General features: G+C 34.6%; 1 protein-coding gene and 1 pseudogene across 1 annotated transcript; one reads left to right on the top strand and one right to left on the bottom strand.

The window, feature by feature from the left end:
* The first annotated feature begins 4,257 nt into the window (after window positions 1–4,257).
* On the top strand, window positions 4,258–6,708 carry LOC129357947 (voltage-dependent L-type calcium channel subunit beta-2-like; annotated as a pseudogene).
* Window positions 6,709–10,971: 4,263 nt separating this feature from the next.
* Window positions 10,972–17,530, bottom strand: LOC129357949 (macrophage mannose receptor 1-like; the record flags this gene model as incomplete). Its single annotated transcript, XM_055026866.1, has 11 exons — window positions 10,972–11,978; window positions 12,053–12,082; window positions 12,519–12,671; window positions 13,606–13,722; window positions 13,812–14,012; window positions 14,195–14,360; window positions 14,746–14,978; window positions 16,032–16,134; window positions 16,225–16,248; window positions 16,739–16,855; window positions 17,388–17,530. Coding segments are annotated over 11 exons (1,553 nt in total), but the record flags the coding sequence as incomplete, so codon positions are not given.
* Window positions 17,531–19,347: the final 1,817 nt, after the last annotated feature.

Below are 19,347 nucleotides of genomic sequence, written 5' to 3'. Positions count from 1 at the left end.
TCTATTTTTCAATTATAGGGTACAAGTTAAATTTATTGTTTGATTTACTCTGCTATTTCTTTTAAATTTTGAATGTCATTTTCAGCCCTCCATACAAGAAAAACCTAAATTTGCCATGGATGTAAGTAATTCTGGCTTAAGTTGAAGTCTGTTGTTCAGATTATACTTTGTTAGCGCTTGTGTTTGTGTTGAGACAAGACCAAACAGTTCAGACATCGCTTTTAAACCTAATCCACAAACTAACATTATAAATTACAGGCCACTTTATTTCCTACTTATCTTACTGTCTACTACTTCCCCATTCTGATATTCGAACTTAACTTCAGCAAATCTTTTCTGTTAATGCCTTGAATTGCTTCCATGTGATTGGTCTATTCTGATTATTTGTACTGTGAGACGAATGTCTACCAATGAACGTATATTTTGGAAAATTAAATAGAAAGGTAAAACTGCCTTACACTTTCAAGAACATTTATTTTCAACGGAGGAATAAACTCACTGTAAACATCCAGGGGAGCAAATATTCAGTGTTATCTTTTAACCAAAAGTTAAAACTTTTCCAATGTTTTGTATTATTCGCCTGTAGTAGTTCTCATACAGACAGTTATTGCTTTATATTGGCACTAAGCACTATTGTGCTACCTTGGAGTACAGTCCATGAAACATATATTATGGATCCATTTATTACAAATACACTTAACGTATTTTAAAGATATGCATTTTACATTTTTAACATACAAGAAGTTCCACTAAATTCAGTCTAAATGGGATTTCCTTTGACAGAATTTAACAGAAAATGTCTTCTTTTCTGATGAAAATGTGTCATACTAAATAAAGAGCTGCCATATATAAACATGCCAAGTTTTTGTGACTTCCTCTAACATGATTTCAGTGGGAAGAAACATTCTCCCTCCTTTCTTTATCATTATGCAGAATTCATTTAAAGAAACCAATAATTACAGTGCTGACATTGTTTAACCCTAAACAAATATGGAAATGTAATTTAAAAAAAATGAACAGTATATCATCATGAACAGTTTAATGTCTTTTTTGAACATTGACAGGGTGTGTCCTCCATTTTACATTCAAACAGTAAAAGCAATAAACAGCATGTAGAAAAAGAGCTTAACATGTAGCAATTATATATACATTCTGTCATAGGTAGAGAAAGAACAAATACAGTTATTGTTAAATTACTGAATATTTATTGTTTGCAATAAAAACAAAATACTGAAGCATAGCTGTGTTTACACAAAAATTTATCTCAGACTAGTTTGCACAACTTCAACTTCTGGAAACTCCTAAATCACAGAATTAAAATGGGCTCTGGATTTTCTGGGGAGATATCGGATACTTCAGCATTCTCGATCAATGTATTGGTGTCGACCACATCAGGCTGAGATTTTTCGCCATTGAAGTACAATGGATTGTCAAAGGTGGGGAAGGGACGAGGAGATCTCTTGTAGATCAAGAAAGCGACAATGGTCATTGTCGAGATGATGGCGATAAGCATCACGACCACCAAACTTGTGTGGGCACGACTGCGTGGATCGTCTCCTCCTTGAGGCTCTGCACATGCAACAAGCAGACAGGGATAAGTTTTACTCAGTGAAATTTGACAGTAATATTGGCAGAACATGCAAGTAATCAAAAACTGCACAAATCATTAAGAGGTTTAACTTACCCTGTTTTGGATCTGTATCTGTCATCATAACTGTTCAGAAAAAAAAAAGTGTGAAAGAACGAATCTCTTTTCTTAAGTTCAGCTGTGGTCTATATTTTGTAAGGTGTGTAATTTAGAACGGCTTCACTGGAATTTACAGAGTGCATATATTATTTAGTCAACGGACTAAATAATATATATTTTTAAAGTTTTGAGTCCATACATCAAGATACAGTGTAACAAAAATCAGCTACTATAATAATGAAGTTTATAGTCAAGTGTACACAGCAATAAATAGACTCCACTGGCATTATGTATCAACCAAAGATCTAGTCAAAGTGGAAGAACTTTGTATGAAGCTAATCCCACTTTATGGTTTGGTAGATCTTTATTCAGCTTTGCAGCAATTACTGCCATTATTTTATGCATGACTTTGGTCATACATAAAGTATTCAGTAGTATTATATTCTGTAGTACTACAGTATTCTGTAGTATATTTTACTACAGAATACTTTTGTAACAAAAGAATTTAATTGACTCAGTAAATTTAATTGGTCAAGTTTGTGTGGCAGCAGAATTAAACCGAATCATTAATATATATAAATTGTAGTATCACTGCAAAATTTAAAGCCATGCATGTGCAAGATTGAAATACAAAGTGTGATTATGCTAATGTCTCTTTTTTTTCTGTTTGCATGTCTGTGACTTAAATGTTAAAAGGGATACATGGATAAAACACAACTCCAATAGCTTCATTCATGGAAAAGACAACTAAATCAATTCCAAAACAAGTTAATATAATTGCTTTCTGGAAAACTTGACTTCCCTTGTGGCATCCCCCATATTTTTAAAGTCCTAATTAATTTTTTCTCATACTATCTAAATTAATTTGAAATGAATGTGTCAAAGCTATTTTTGTTTTTTGGCTTACATTGCTGCTCAATTTTTGCCTTAAATACACAGAGTTGCCACAAAGTTAAATCAAGCATATCCTAAATCTGGAACCATGATGGGTGTTCTACTCTTTTGACTATATTTGTACTGTTATCTCAGAGATGTGGGTTATAGCAAGGATGTTTCAGAGAACCGTTAGTAAATCTAGAAAACCCAGACTCCAAATGAGTCACGGTTTTTCTGATGCAAGTGTCCAAGGTAGAGATAGACTTTTTGTGACTTTGCTTTTACCGAATGTCTCATGAAAGCTGCTTTGCCACTAACACCATAGTGAATAACTAGCCTGTAGCCTCCACAGATCAGGCTTACTTTGGTTTGAGTGGATTGAGTGGGTTCCTAATCTGACTGTGATCCTCAGAGCTTTGAGACCTTTGATGCTTTTTTTTGTTTCTTGGTCAGAAACTTTTAGCTTGCATGTTCCTGCTTTGAGAAGCAAATGACTAAAAAGAAACGTTATTTGCTTTTATCTCCCAGACATAGTGGATGTAATAAATGTTTTAAACAATAGTTACTTGTTTTTAGCAGGTTCACCATGCTACAAAATATATTTACTGCAAATATTAATGGCTAAAAGGATGATGCTTGCCAATCAGACCTAACAACAGCATCAACAGATCTGCTGCTGCTGCTATGCTTTGCTTATTCTCATATATTTCTATCAGAACCAGCACAATCTCAGTCAGTTAGAAAACTTCCTGGTTTTAGGAAGTTTTATCTTGTTCAAACCAAGCAGATGTTTCTTTTTTGTTTTTGTTTTTTATCTTTATACTGTAGAATAGTCACAACCGTCTCCCTGTCTACCCTCTGACCCTTTCTACCCATTTCGATAGAGGAGGAGGAAATCAGTTAAAACAAGAGCAGGGATAAGATTTACTTGCTTTTCTCTTGTCTCTCTCATTGCCGTCTCATCCCAGATGCTGCCGGTATGTATGACTGAAAGCACTGGTTGTCCTTGTGTTTTTGACAGCTCCACCTCCTTTCTGTTCTCATTTACCTCATGTTTGTATCAGCTGCTGCTACCCTCTCACTTCTGTGTGCTTCATTTATAGTCCATGTACACAAAAACTGACTTCATCCTGTACAGCTTTGAAATATAGAGCCAAAGTGCATTGAAGTGCTTTTGTGTGAGTGGGTTGTCGGATATGTTTTAGGACTAAAACTTGATGTCCTTTCCAGCTCTCCCTCTAGTGGACAAGTTTTAATATTACCCCTGCCATGAGTTGAAGAAATCTTGATGCATCTACCTTTGTGGTGGGAAGAAATTATACATATAATAAGAACAAAAAACTAAATATTTAGGCTTTTGGTGAGAGCTGCCAAGGTCTTGTTTTCTTTTGTTGTGTGGAACATGCTATTTTTTTACATGCTTTTTATTTCTGATGTCAACTATCATTTGCTTTGTTTATTAGTTATTTACAAGTTCAAGTAAAGCAGAAAATCTTTTGTAAATAATTTAAGCTTCTTATGAAGCCAGACTGTATGTGTTGAATGAAGTGTTAAACAGATTTAAACCTAAAATAATCTTCACAGCAAATTAACATTTATTTAAAAAAAGGCAACTTTTTAAATTTATTATTGTCATTGAATTGTTTAAAGTTACTGTAACAGTTTTTCTATAATAGTATAAAATAATATAAAATATGAGAAGAAAGGTATAAAGATCTAGAACATTCCTACTGTTGCCAGTCTCAATATGTGTGCTGTCATATTTAGGGTTTTCCAGGGAGATCTTGTTACATCATCTATATTTTATGTTGTCTTAGAGTTGGAAGTTTACATTTTCTGTTTCTGCAGCCCAGATCCAAGGGGAGGTGGAGCGTATATTTGAGCTGGCCCGGAGCATGCAGCTTGTCATTTTGGATGCAGACACAATTAATCATCCACTGCAAGTGTCCAAGACTTCGCTTGCTCCAATTCTTGTTTATGTGAAGATATCTTCACCAAAAGTAGGTTTCATCAGTCATTCATCCTGATAGAATGCATTTCTCTAAATCTGTACTTTTTGCCCTGTATTGGTCAAAAAAAACTGGATACTTACTTTTTTTTAAAGTTGTGTTCTATTTTGCCTTGTGTAGATGCTGACAAGACTTATCAAGACGAGAGGAAAATCTCAAACCAAACATCTTAACGTCCAACTTGTGGCAGCAGACAAACTGGCCCAGTAGCCGCCGGTGAGCGCCATCTGCTGGAAATTGTTAACAACTACAATGTCACTATGATGTCAAGTCATTTTTTAATCCGCAAGTTTGATACGTTGTTAAAATCAATGCTGAGTAGCCTTAACATGCAGTAAAATAACAAATCCTGTTTTTTGAGGGATTTTTTTATCAGTCTTAAATCCAGCCTTAATTGACCACCAGTGAAGTTCTACTCATTGCAGTATTAATTTTTCTGGATTTAATTTTTCTAAATAGTTTTTGACACACTACAGCTATAGTTTTCAATAAACTTACTCCTTCATTAAACATCCTAACACAGATTTAATATGCTCTCCAATGCATCCAGGTGTTCATGTTTGTTCTATTTCTTTCTCACCATTTATTGTCTGTAGGAAATGTTTGATGTCATATCAGACGAGAACCAGCTTACTGATGCCTGTGAGCACATCGCGGATTACCTTGAATCTTACTGGAAAGCAACGCATCCGCCAGAGATGGAGCCTTCAAATGCACTTGTAGCACAGCTGGCTGAGAACACATTGCCTGCCTCTCCAGCAACAGTACCGGTGCATAAAACACAATTCATACAGTGAAATCATACAGAAATATAAAAAATACTATTTTATATCACCTCATCTCATCAAACTTCATCTCATTCATGTGATGTGTACAGATATTTGTTTAAATTTAGAGAAACTTTAGATTTTTTTAACATTATTTTTGCTTCATCTGTATGTTTCCACCAGTCCACCTAACATTTAATTTCATGTCTTCTCATCCTATTACTATGAAAAGTTGAAGAAGAAATGAAATAAGCCAACAACTGGTGAGTGAAAGTTATTGAAATATAACTGTTATCGTTTTTTAGTTATGGAAAAAATGTAGAACCTCAAATACGTGATTTTATGTAATGTCAGTAATTTGTAGCCTGTTATAGTTAGATGACTGCTTGATCGAAATAATTTTATTTAAGCCTGCCCACATAATGACAGCCATTGTCACCGGAATAGATTATCTCAGTGAGCTGACCAGCAGTTATGTAAACTATTAACAGTTATTGGAAGCAACTGAAAGTCTCGGTTTTCTACTCATGTGAGGATTTAACCATAGTTTAAACACGTTTACAAAAGAATGTTTGTTCTTTTAAACAAATCCGGAAGAAATCCAGGTCAAAGTTTACATTTGAGCTGGAAATAAAAATGATCCATCTTATCATTTTGAAAATTTATCACCATCTTCCTCACATTGTTTTCATTGTTCACATTGATCTTTCCACATCGTCTCTGTGATTTGGAATTGCAAGTTACTTAATTTTATTGTGTGACTAGTTAAATGATATTCATCTGGTCCTTTTCCTTTAAGGATGAGCAGAAGAGTAAGAAGCAGGCTGCCTCCAAGAGGAAGGGTTCACATGAGAACCACCCAGAAATGGAGACCCCACCCGCCCCAGATCAGGAGGACAGAGTTGAAAAAGGCCAAAGAAAGGAAGAAGAGGAGCGACTTCTGAGGACAGAACCAAAAAGATCGCAGCACACCCACCACCATCACCACCACCACCACCACCACCACCGACGGATGGAACACCACAGCCACGCACAGCACAGCCAAATATCTGGTGACGTGAATGCAAAGTCAGGTAGAGATTACAGCCAGAGGCCTCCAAGGAGACCCCTGTATGAGGAGAGGGAGGACAAGGTGGAGGAAGTGGTGGTGGAGGGCGATGAGGAGGAAATACACTACAACCACCGGGGACATAACCATCACCACCACAGTAGCAACCACCACCATTATCACCATCATCACATACGCCACCGTGGCCAGCTGCATGACAGGGAAGGCTACGAGCTGGAGCACAACGAACACAACCGACATCAGAGGCATCACCAGCATATCCCAACACGGACACACCATGCAGACCTCTATCTTGTGTAACCGGGTTCTGCTTCACTCCACTGTACCAGGCCGACCCAAGTAACCCCTCGACTCTGCGTTGTGTAGATGTTTTTAAAGACCAGGAGTTCTGGGTGAACAGGCAGTTTATTTCCTGAATGAGAACAGATCGGGTTGGAATCAATGCAATGGGTCAGCTTCCCTCAGCACACTCTTGTGCAGCTTCCATAGACTGGCACTGATTACAGTACATTAATATTTTTAACATTCAATGAAAAATACAATAATAAATGATGTACCTGAATGAGAACAGATCGGGTTGGAATCAATGCAATGGTTCAGCTTCCCTCAGCACACTACAACAGAGCATCACGTTGACTTTAACTTAGCACAGAAAGTGTTTTACAATATTGACAAAACTAAAAGTGCAAAATTGGTGCCAGGCACACAAATCATAAATAGTAGTTGCACACTATTGATGTAAGTTATTACAAATTATATTTTATGTGTTTCTAACACTTTTCCGTGCTGTGTGCTGAGGAATGAAACTCACCTCTCGTGCAGCTTCCATAGACTGGCACTGATTACAGGGGCCAGCAACATATAACCAGCCACACAGAGAGGAGGCGCTATTTCCCATTGCACTGATAATATATAAAGCAATTGGGATTCTACAACATAAACTCTTTTACACCTGCGCACAACCATCACAACTACCACCACCACCAGGGCAGAGATCGGGACAGAGACAGATACAAGGACAGGGAGAGCGACAGGGATCGAATCAGAGACAGAGAAGCACGTCAGTGGCACAAAGATTCTTACATGGATGACTGACATGTTTCTACTCCCAAGCTGATGCAGTTTTATGCTTCCCATTTTATAATGCACTCATAGGTGAAACAGTCATTTTTGAATGTACACTATTTTTTCATACTGTTTATTACTCTTTAACACTACAGTGTTCTCGCCACACAGCCTAATTCACTTTATCTTTCACAAAAATAGAAGCAAACTACAAATTCTAATTCATACCATCAAAGGGGGATTTGCTTGTCAAAGTATGTTGCCAAGCAAATTACAACTCAATAAAGCATTATTCATGCATTTATAGGAAGCATTTCCAATATTTATTTCAGTTTTTGTAATTTAAAAGCATTGGATTTTACCATATACAGTTACTGACAAAAATTTAACATCTCATGAATTCTTGTAAGAATTGCACATCAGATTTGGAGGAGACAAAGAAAATAAACGATGCACTGCAGCCTTTATAAAATGAGGGCATAGATGGAACCATTCATTGACTCTCATTGATTAAATGAACACACTTAAATCCTTTTAATTAAAGAAGTACTGAGCCTTACAACAAACAGTAAGGTCACAATAGACCACTCAGCCTTGAACAATAAAGAAAAACAGCAAGAGAGTCTCCTACCTCTATAGGTTCTTGTGCAAGCTCCACTAGATATCCCTGAAATGGTGAGTTGGCTGTTGGGTCCCATTGATTTTGATAGTACAGCTTGGTTATCTGCTCTGAGCTCCATATAAAGCTCCTGGCCTTGGAGGGCAAGCACCGTTTCATTCTTACATTCCCACTTTTGGAGTTCACTTGTTTCATCACAGTTGTACAGGCTCACTTGATTCCCGACACTTTTTCCCTGAACTCCCAGGCATTTATTCACCCTGGGAACCAGCAGTCGATTGCCAGTTGTCCAGCGTATGTCGTCGCACCTGCTGCCAGCTTTAACTAAGCAAAATTCTGTGCCTGTGTTGGTAAGCTGAAATGGTGAATCTGAAAAGAGAAATTGTTCAAAACAGTTCAATGAGTAACTAAAAAAAGTAAAAGGAAAAAAAGTCTACAATTCAATAACAGTAGCTGATTAAAAAAATTAATCTGGTGTTAAACTGTTTCAAATGTCCATATGCAATGGTTGAAAACAAAGCTTAGACCCATGCATTTTAACAGAAACTCACAAACATCCTGCTATCAAAAGTGGGAATACTGTACCATTTGACTCCAATGAATGGAAATGTGTAAAAGGAAGCCCCAGGATCACATACAAGCCATGCATTATGAACCTTTAAAATGCCCCAAAGCTGAGCATTTAATCCATATGTTGCCTGCAGAAAATGTAGAAGTGATGTTAAAGATTTCAGAAAAGGGAAGGATTTAGTCACTGACTTATTCCGCTGCAACACGTCACTAAATCTCCTTTTCAAGGTTTTCCATAAAGTCAGAATTCTGACAGTTTTGTTTCATACTTATTTATTTTCAATTAAAATCAGATCAACACATTTTCAAGTATGTCAGTGTGATTATTAAAAAAACAACATTTAACCTATTTAATAACTTGAAATAATTTACAACATGTTTATTTGCTAAGATAATCATCCTAAATCCAATGCAGGACTCAACACAACAAAACAAAGCACTGAAATAAATCCAGAAAGGTACATTTTTATAAACTCACCATAAGAGTAAATGTCTTAAGCTTTTCACAATTTCTCTGTTTTTTTTTAATCTGACGTAAAAAATCCAAAAAAACAGGAAATGAGTCAAACTGCAGTTTAATGTGCACAGCACAATTTAATAGTAAATCAAATCACTTTGCCTTAGGTAACTAAAATCCTTCCTTTTTTGCAAAACTTGCAAAAAGGAAGTCTTCAGAATGCTGACTGTCATTTTTAATTTCTCAAACCCAGTTTCTGATTTTCTCATTTGATTCAGTTAATATTTAAAGTTCACATTCAAGTTCACAAGACACACCTTGTGCATTTAATAGCTCTTACTGAGGTTTAATTTAAAAAACAAACAAAAAATAAATAAATGAAAGACAATGAAGACAATGAAGGAACAAAACAATTTCCATGATTATTTTCAAAGTAAAGCAACTATTCAGATTTTGAGAGGGTACACCGGGATCACCAAAACACTGAAAGTGTTTGTCCAGGTAAAAAGAACTTCTTTGTGATTCATTTCAAGGCTGCCCACTCCTTGCCTCCATGGGAGATGCATGATTCAATTCTTTTCATATTTGAAACGTCTTGTTATCCCAGATGATAAATTAACACACACAGACAGACACTCACGCAAGTAACCCAGATGGATGAAGGTTAATATTTTATTTATGCATCTGTCTAATATGATGTCAAATATAAACTTCTGTTAATTGCTACCATTTCCAGATATTAATTTTGTAGAGCAAAGCTGCCCTGGCTCACTTTGGAAACCAGCTTTTTCATTATTATAACTTGTTACTTGTCTTAGATCAATACATAATATATAGATATATTTTTTAACTATTTTGTGACTGTATACTAGGAGACAGTTAATCTGTCTAAAAAATTGAGCTGCTCTGCCTCAAACACCTTTGAGTTCAGTGCTTTGCCCAACATCAACATGTGGCAGGAGGAAGATAGAATCGGAACCATAAGTTTTGGATTCTCAGCACACACATCTTCTGCCGTAGTCCAAGCGCCAAAGCATTTTACTTCCAATTTAATTTGAATTCACAAATTACATCAATTCACTTTCATTCATTTTTATTTTATTCATATAAGGCCTATTTCAAACAAAGGTCATTTTAAGGCACTTTACAAAACAGATCTAATTTATCAATAAAATTATACAGTCAAGAAAATAATCAAAGTTATCATTCGGACACATTTAAAATCAGGGAAATTCCTTCTATATAAATCCCACTTATTATACAAAATGGCCAACTTTGTAAAAATGAAAATAAAACAAAAAAAATGAATAGCTTTACTAGCAAATTCCATTTTATTTATTTACTTTTTTTTTCTTTTTACCAAAGCAACAAGTTGACAGGAAGTTTTGTTAATTAGATTTTTTTTACAACATATTTATTTGCTAAGATAATCATCCTAAATCATCCTGAGCTTCAATCCATCAAAAATATTGATGGATTTCTCTTGTTAAGCATAATATAACTGATTACCATGTCAAATATAGATCTAAAGCAATGTTTTTATTTTTCTCTACATATTAATGTTTCAAAGTGGAATAAGATTTGTTGCATAAAACTAACAAAGAATTTGTGGAGGAAGCTAAAGATTAGGGTGATGGCAGGAAGTCCTTCTGAGCTCCAAACACTTAAAACCTCTCCAAAGATTATTCCTCTTTACCAATACTAGTAGGAACATACTGGCCGCAAAGGCAGGACAAGGCTTTCACAATAATTATTGCTAAGTGTATACTTTCCCATAAGTCATTTTTCAATCAATTGTAAATATTACAACATATAACATCAGTATTTCAAAATGTATAATCTCTTGCAATGATTTTTTTTTGTAACTGTTGGAAAAAATACTTGTTAATTGTCATTTATTGATCACATTCACTTGATTCATCATTTACTCATTTGGTGCCTTTTGACCTTATGCTTCTAGACATATCCTGGTTTCAGAATAACATTACATATTGACTGCTGAAGTGAAACTTACACATTGCAACATTAAAGATGCAAGGAAGCTAAGTTCATAAGTTCATTTCCTACTGGAGGACTGTCAGCAAAGATAAGAAACCAATGGTCTTAAGTGCTTTTGCAGGACTGCAAAAAAACACCTTACATCTGCACAAATCACATAGGAAGTGTAGCAAGATAACTTCCTTTGTTAGTCAGAGAATGCTCTGACCTACCAACTGTATAACTTTGCATTTTCTCCATGCTGGGAATTGAATTACAAGCAAACATCTATAGAGACTTTCTACCTTTTGTGAATTCTGTCTTGTTTGATCCTTTTTGCAAACACATTTTTCTAATAATAATATTTGGAGAGGTGTTGCATCATTTCTAAATGAATGACTACTTTGAGTCAACGAGTGTTCATGTCTTCTTTCTCAGTAGGCAATTAAACTTTTGCAGTAGTTAGAATACAACATACATCCAAGCTACTTGAATTAACATTCCAGTTAATTAATTGTTACACCATCTTCTTGTATAAATCATTCTTTGCATTTACATTGATCCTAAGCAGCCATAACAGAGAATACGTCCATGCACCATCTGCTGTCTTTTACAATTATATAGTTATTACAGGTTGACTGTTATCTTCATCTGCGTTCCCCAGCAGTTTTTTAGTGTCCACCAAATTTTTCTGTGACTGGTTGCTGCTGAAAAGCGGGTTGTCAAAGGCCGTTAACCCTCCAGGGATTGGTATGAGAGTCATCTGACGACCAGACTTCTTGAACAGGAAGAAAGCAATACCTGCTCCCATTGCAATCCCAGCAATGACAAACACAGCTACTAAAGCTGTGTGACCCCGACCTTGAGGATCAATGGCAACATCTGCAGAGAAAAAAAGTAGATGAAGAGAAAGAAAAAAATAATTCCAAATAGAAAAAGATGAAAGCATGACTCACTTGGTTTGGGTGATGGCTTTGGAGGTAACACTGGAAAGAAAAAGAAAACCTTATCAAAAATGTTGCAGATTTGGTTTCTTTTTAATTGGTAGAAATTATTTGCATGCTGCTAACAAATTCTAAATTACTTGCACTGTAATGTTGAGAGGACCATGTTTGTCTATGTGGCTTTTACTGTGAAATGTCAGCTGTTAGGCAGCTATTTTCCTCAAAAGAATGAAAGAGGTATCAATATGATCTTTAACAAAGTCAAACAAATGGACAAAGTTTAAAAAACTGAGGAAATGTACCAGAAATATTTCATTTGATACAGTGTAAATATCAAGTTTACATTGTAAAGAAAATATAAGACCAAAGACAATAAAATTAATTACACCATGATCTTTTTACTACAGCAAGGGAAGTGTCTGAAATGCTATTGAAGTGATTTTGATAGTTGAGATTTAATTCATTGTAAAGTTTTTACCTTTGGCTGCTTTACAGATGTATGGTCTTTTTTGCCATTGAAACCCTGTATGCCATTTCCCGTCTGATACACTAATCATGCCGAAGTAGTAAATCGGATACTCTCGCCAGTTTTCAAAATCCATGACCGTCTTATCCAACCACATCCATTCTCCTGGGGATAGACAGATATTTATTTTATTATTTGCTGTAATTTATGGAATAACTAAAATGTTTAAAAATAGAAATAAATAATAAATTACACAAATACATTGTAAAACATTTGAAGGTGCCTTGAAAATGCAATTTCAGTAAACATGAAAATTATTTTGGTTTTAATTCTGAAAGTAAAGTTCATAAACATTGTTTTTTAAGTTTATTGGTCTTGAATTGTGATTTTTAACTGAATGCTGCAATTTAAATCAAACTATTTCACAATATGAAAAAAATAACTGTCTTCATCTAGTTAAAGAGCACACATTTCTCTATTATTTTCACTCACAATAACACAAAATTATTTAGCTAACTACTTAATTAGCTAAATGGTTAAATAATTACTTTAGAATAATTTAAATTCTTGCTTCAAATTGCATGAACAAAATTTTTGATCTGGTGATAAATTTCATTAAACATTACGATGCATTCTGCTCTCAAATATTCAGTGTGAACAGGACATTATCCTCAAGCTTTGTAAGCTAAGGATTGCTGAAAATAGACATTTTCCTTAATAAAACACAAGACTCAGATCAATCTAACACAATTCCATCTCGGGATAAAAAGACATGCTGCTAAGCATTCTGGGAAACAGTTCCCACTCCTGTCTTTTTCCGCTTGCAGTTTTTATAAGTGCTAAATTAAAAACTTAGAGGTTTGAAAAGATTCATAAAAAAAGTTGACACAACTTACTACAGTAAGTTTATATTTCACAAACTCACACATGTAGGTTCAAAATCTAAAACTCGCTAAATGTAATTGACTGAGTTGAAGACAGTAGACACAACTAAATGTGGCTCAAATATTTTACAGTGTAAAATTATTTTTGTAAAACATGGAAGACACATGTTCAGATAATTTTTCCTTTAACACTGCCTTTTTGTGATGTTCATTACCTTTAGTAGTTTTGAACAGGCCCAGCCAATAAGATGTATATGAGTTTTGAAATGTTTTAATGTTATTAAGTATGAAATCCTGTTCCCAGGGATCTCCAATGCTGGCAAGGGTTCCACCTTCACAGAACACACCAATAGTTAATTTTTTGTGAATGCAAAATCAATTTTCACTACTACAGAAAGGATTTTTCACAGAAGACACCTACCATGTGACAGACAGCTAGTAGTTGCATCTTGCCACTCTTTCTCTTCAGAGAAAATAGGTAGCAAAAATTTCTGAAAGGTTTCCAGGTCTGCCACCGACTTCGGCCATATGAAAGCAGAAGCCCCGTATCCAGTCCTACCTGGATATGGGTCTTCTGGACAAATTCCAGGATAATCGTCTGATTTAACTTCTGGCGGTGTGTCTGTGTATTACATAAACAGTGGTACAAATTACTTATTAATAATTGAAAAACGTTTTATTAAAATTTATTTGTCATTACATAGCAAAATAGAAGAAAATTTAAACAGTAAAATGCAGATTTAAGCAAATTAAGGGATGTTTTTGCTTATATGTTTATTTAGAATATATTTAGTTTGCCTTCACCTGTGGACTTCATGCAAACACTGCCGAAGTTGTGATTGCAATCACTGGTTTTCCATTTTCCATTAACATCCACATAAACACAAATTCCCCCTATACGTGGTTCATTCCTATCCCAGCGGGTGAAAAGTAATGGCCAGCCCTCTATGTATTGGAAGTAGTTATTAGTCTGAAAGTAAAAAAAAAAAACATCCAAAAAATAAAAAAGAGATAATACATACGGCTCAATGACCTAAACTTTTGTGTTAAGTAAACGTTGGTTACACAGATAATCAACAAGTATCTTGTTTAGAAAACAGGGCTGAGAAGCATTCAGTGTAATTTGGTAAAAAAGGGCTAAACATTGTTAAATATCTAAAATATCTGTTAAACATTTTTCAACTGATCAAACTGAAATTCATATTTCCACTTAATACATCAGACAGGTCTTGTACCTGTAAAAATTTGCATTTCACCAATTCCCTGTGAGCATTTTGTTATGAAAGCATTACATCTAATATGTTTGAATGGAATCTAGAATAAATGTTTGCTTTTAGAGGCTGTAAAGACCATACCTGGTTTTTATTGAGTCCAATCCACAGAGGACGTTTAAGATTCAAAGCCAGCAGCTCAATGTAAGCCTGTGTCCACTCACTCCGTACACTGACCAGCTTGGCACCGTCAGCTTCACAGGTCTTCTGAGCATCAGACCAACTCTTTTGCTGGGTGACAAGCTTGATGGAATCATTTAGGATTTTGAAGTAATTATCTGGATTTGATAGTGTAGTTGTTTCAGGTGTATTTGGTTCTGTTTAAGAATAGAAATGATAAGTAATAATTTTTTAGTTTTCAATCATAGTACTTATGTCATTGCAAAAATGTGCATTTAAAAATGTATAGATTTAAATAGAAATGATTATAAATAAATACCATCTACTTGTAATCAGAATGCATGAGTTGTGTAACCTTGTAAAATAAAATGGAGAAACATTTTTTGTGCATCCTTAGAAAATAATTTGTGTAAAAAATTTATTTGTAAAAAATAATTCCTCAAGTTCTTTTAGTTAATATTTTTTTTACTGGTGCAAATAAAAAACTCTCATGCTTTGGTGTGAGTTTCCACCTGCAGGTACTAAATTTTACAGCTGATTGGTCAATGCTAGGTCAATTAAAAATGTAACGATCCACTAAGATTACAGAAAAGTTCAGTAGGAGATTCATAGAATCTCATAGAATCAGGTGTATCTCAGTAGTGTAGAGTAGTAACATAATTCAGTATCACTTTTTGGGTCACTTGGAAGCTTTTGAGTTTAGGGTTTGAGGTCTTGCTGTTTATGGTGATTCTACCAACTGGAATTTGTTGGTGGTCTTTTATTGAATCAATGCATTCTGCATAAGTACAGTGAGTCTTCCCAAGTGACGTATCTCATGCTGTGACAGCACACTGCATGAGAAGCCATTGCTGACTGTAGTGAGACATAAGGGCAATATCTGTCAAATATCTAACTTAGAAGTAACTTCACCACCCTAAGTAAAATTGGACATCTGGAGCAAAGTAGAAGGATTGTGCAAACAAAATGGTTATAAAAAGTTCTTGTGATTGGCCAATCAGCCAAAGAAAAGAAAAAAAATTCTCTTTACAAGGTTACACAAATCAATTCACAACTATGGATTCCTATTTACAAGTATTAATTATGCAAATTTTATTGCAATTTTACTAATCATTTGCTGTTTTTTAGCAGAGAGAATAAACTAGACCTGGACTGAAGGTTGAAAGTGGGACAGAAAGGTGTAGTATGCAAGTAAGTGAAAATTTTACTGTTTTGAAAACCATCAGCAGGAACCACGTTAAATGACTTACGTAAGCCACTTAAACAAATAAATCCATTGGTGTCATTGCAGGATTTAGGTATCCATTTTCCAAGTCCATATGAAGGATTACCGTTGATCACAGCACATTTTTTCTGTTAGAAATGACAACCCAGCAAATGTAGATCAAAAAAGATGGTAATTAAGTGTAAAATGGTAAGAATTACATTTTAGAAAATACTCACCTCGTTTCGAAATGCAATATACAACTGCAAAATAAAGCAACATTTTAAGATTATTATAATCTGTACACCTCAGAATCAGAGAATATTTTTTGTTCCCCGCAGGGGAAAACTGAGGGAGATGTGATCAGAATTACAGGGAGAGATCATATCTATTCAGTCACATTTTCTTTATTCAGTCCCTGGTAGACCAGCCCTCACTATTAGGACATAATTTTCTGCCAGTGGGTCAGAGCGAAGCTTGTTTCACTAGCAAAAGGAATGGTTTTTGTGTATTCAAACGTAAATAATCTAAGAATTACTTACGTCTTCATCAAAAGGATTCTGACAAATTGTAGAACCACTGATTTCGTACAAAGAAAGATGAATGTTTTTATATTACCATATAACCATAATGGTGTGAAAGGGGTGAATGCCTATCTCGCTAATGAAATATAAAACAAAATGTTGTATTTCATTAATTGTTTGAGTAATAACATTTTCAAATTGACAACACAAACATACAATGTTAACTTACAGAATTATCAAGATTGACATAAGACTTTGGCCGTCCATCGGTCCAGTAAAACCCATTGCCATACGAGCAATGAATACCAATCCACAGGTCTCTATTTGGTGTTCGCCATTTCAGACACTAAAAACACTGAAAACAGAAAACAGTCGTTAAAGTCCCAGACAATTTCAAATCAATAACATAATAAATTTCTGGCTTTTCTGATTGGCATGGAAATTCCCATCACTTTGCATTCCAGTTTAATCATGTTTAGACCTGAAAACAATATTTCTAGTGAGGGTGGTTAGTAGTCAAATACAAAGCCTAACTACAGCAAGGCTGATGACTAGAAAACTTAGCAAAATACTAAGGTAAATGTATTGTAGCAAATAACTTGAACTGAAGTAAATGTTCAAAACTGTCATGAGAAAACCAACCTTGCTCATGTCTTGAGGGAATAGAGGCCAAGTTTCCTCCCATCTCTTGACATTGTTGCCTTGCATTGAACCATGTTACCTTTTTACTATATATGATCTTGTAACACTGAAATTGAGCCATAAGAAATTAAGTTACAATTTGTGTATATTCCAACCGAATGCATTCGATCTAGCTCCAACAGAAGGATATTCTCAGATATTCTCAAGGTATAAAACTGAAATGCTGCCAATCTCACCTTGGAGTTGATCCTCTTCCAGCCTTCTTTGCAGTTACCTTGAGGTGGGACTGTAGGAGCCACGGTGGCATTGACAGGAGGTGAGCTACTGCGCTTACAAATAGAACCGAATTCAAATCCACAGTTGTAATCATGCCAGAACCCTGTGAAACCATAAATGATAAGTCAGGAAGCCACGATATGCATTTCACGTTTTTGTGTGTATATACATAGGGATTGGTGACATTTACCAAATTATTTATATTTACATATTTTTCAGATAGTTTGTTGTTTAATTTTTCTGATGTCTTCATTATTCTCATTTAAACTTTTCTGTACTGGCCATTAAAATAAAAATACAATAAGTAAAAGAAAATCTACGGGTGTAGATGTATGTGAAATGATAAAATAAAAAAAGTACTAATAGTATTATTATTGCATTATAATAATAACTATTTTGTTAATAGTTCATATCCCTCCCCTGGTCTTAGTTTTGTCTATATTTTTTGAATGAGTAAAAGTTGGTGAACCATTTTTCTACAATACCCTATTCTCTTACTACATTATCTAAAAAATGCAATCAGAAGGACAAAATAATAAAAGTTATTTTTAGTCACAAGAAAAAAGGAAACCACCCAAAAAGTCAAACTTCAAACCATGTAAGATCTAATGATCAGTCCATCACGGTCATTCCAATTAAAATGTTCCCAATTATCAAGGCTCATATTCTAACAACACATATGAAATAGTTTTTTCAGTTACTTTCATTTAGTTATCTACTCACCATGGAACGATCTCATGACAACACAGTTTTCATCAGAGTTAATAAAATTAGGTTGTCCTTCATCCCACATTTGATAAATCACTGGAGAACCATCCATCCATCTTAAAGCAAGAAAAGACGAGGTCAAGTATGCAAAGAAAATACACTAATCCATTAATCTGCTCTGTTACCATTATATTTAGTTAATGCTTTGAAAGAAAGCTTGCAAACATATATTCCTTTTTTCCCAAATATGTTTGGAACATAAACTTACTGGAATGACTTGTCAAGATCCACAGTTAGTCCAATCCAGAAAGAACTAGAACGTTTGGATATCTACACTCAAACAAAGGCTCATTTTAGTTTATGAGTGCAGGAGAATATGTAAGAGAAATGTAACAAGAAATTCAGAAGTGAATAACTTGTGTAAATTCATAACATTGTGAACTTCAGTGAACTTTGCAAAAGGCAAATACAATTCTAATCCTGCTGCATATCACCTAATTTTTTCGCCAATTCATTAAGTTTGTCATTTAGCTCAGTCAAATGAGGAATTTAACGAAACTATAGTCCAAATGCAAAAAAAGTTTGTAATACTGATGTCACAAAACGAAAAAAAAAATGAAATACATATAATTATCATATTCCAAACTAATTGTAAAAGGATTCGGAAATGATAGTTCATATTCTGTTATTTTTAGTATTTGTTTTTACATTTGTTGTAAATTACTACATTTATTTTTAGCCCTGGAATTAATATTCCATTGAACCTATTATTTCCAAAGAGATTGCTGAAGTATTTTGGGGTGCATCTAGACCAGTCTTACATATATATAGTGGGTGATTTCATTCTTTTTTATAAAATAGCACAGTAAAAATGTCTGTAGGAAGAAATGTTTAATCCTGGGTCATGGATTTTAGGTTTCATCTATTATTGAGCCAGGGCAAAACACATTACATGCTGTAAGCTATTTTAGCTCTCCTCTCTCATGCTGAAAGATAAATCTACACTCCAATCTCAGGTGCTTTTTAGCTTGAGGCAAGAATGCAAAAATGCTTACAAAATGCTTACCACTGATTTTCTTAGTTGTGGGAGATCATCTAAAACTTACATGGGAAACCGACCTTATCCACCAATTATACCTACCTAAACCTCACTGTCACCGTTTACTATCCCATGAGAGAGACTAGAGACTTTATCACTATTTAATTTAAATT

This window comes from Poeciliopsis prolifica, unplaced genomic scaffold (genome assembly GCF_027474105.1).
Source record: "Poeciliopsis prolifica strain line A6 unplaced genomic scaffold, Auburn_PproV2 SCAFFOLD348, whole genome shotgun sequence".
Taxonomy (NCBI): Eukaryota; Metazoa; Chordata; class Actinopteri; order Cyprinodontiformes; family Poeciliidae; genus Poeciliopsis; species Poeciliopsis prolifica.
Note: the sequence above shows the minus strand (reverse complement) of the source record. Positions and strands in the feature narration are given on the sequence as shown.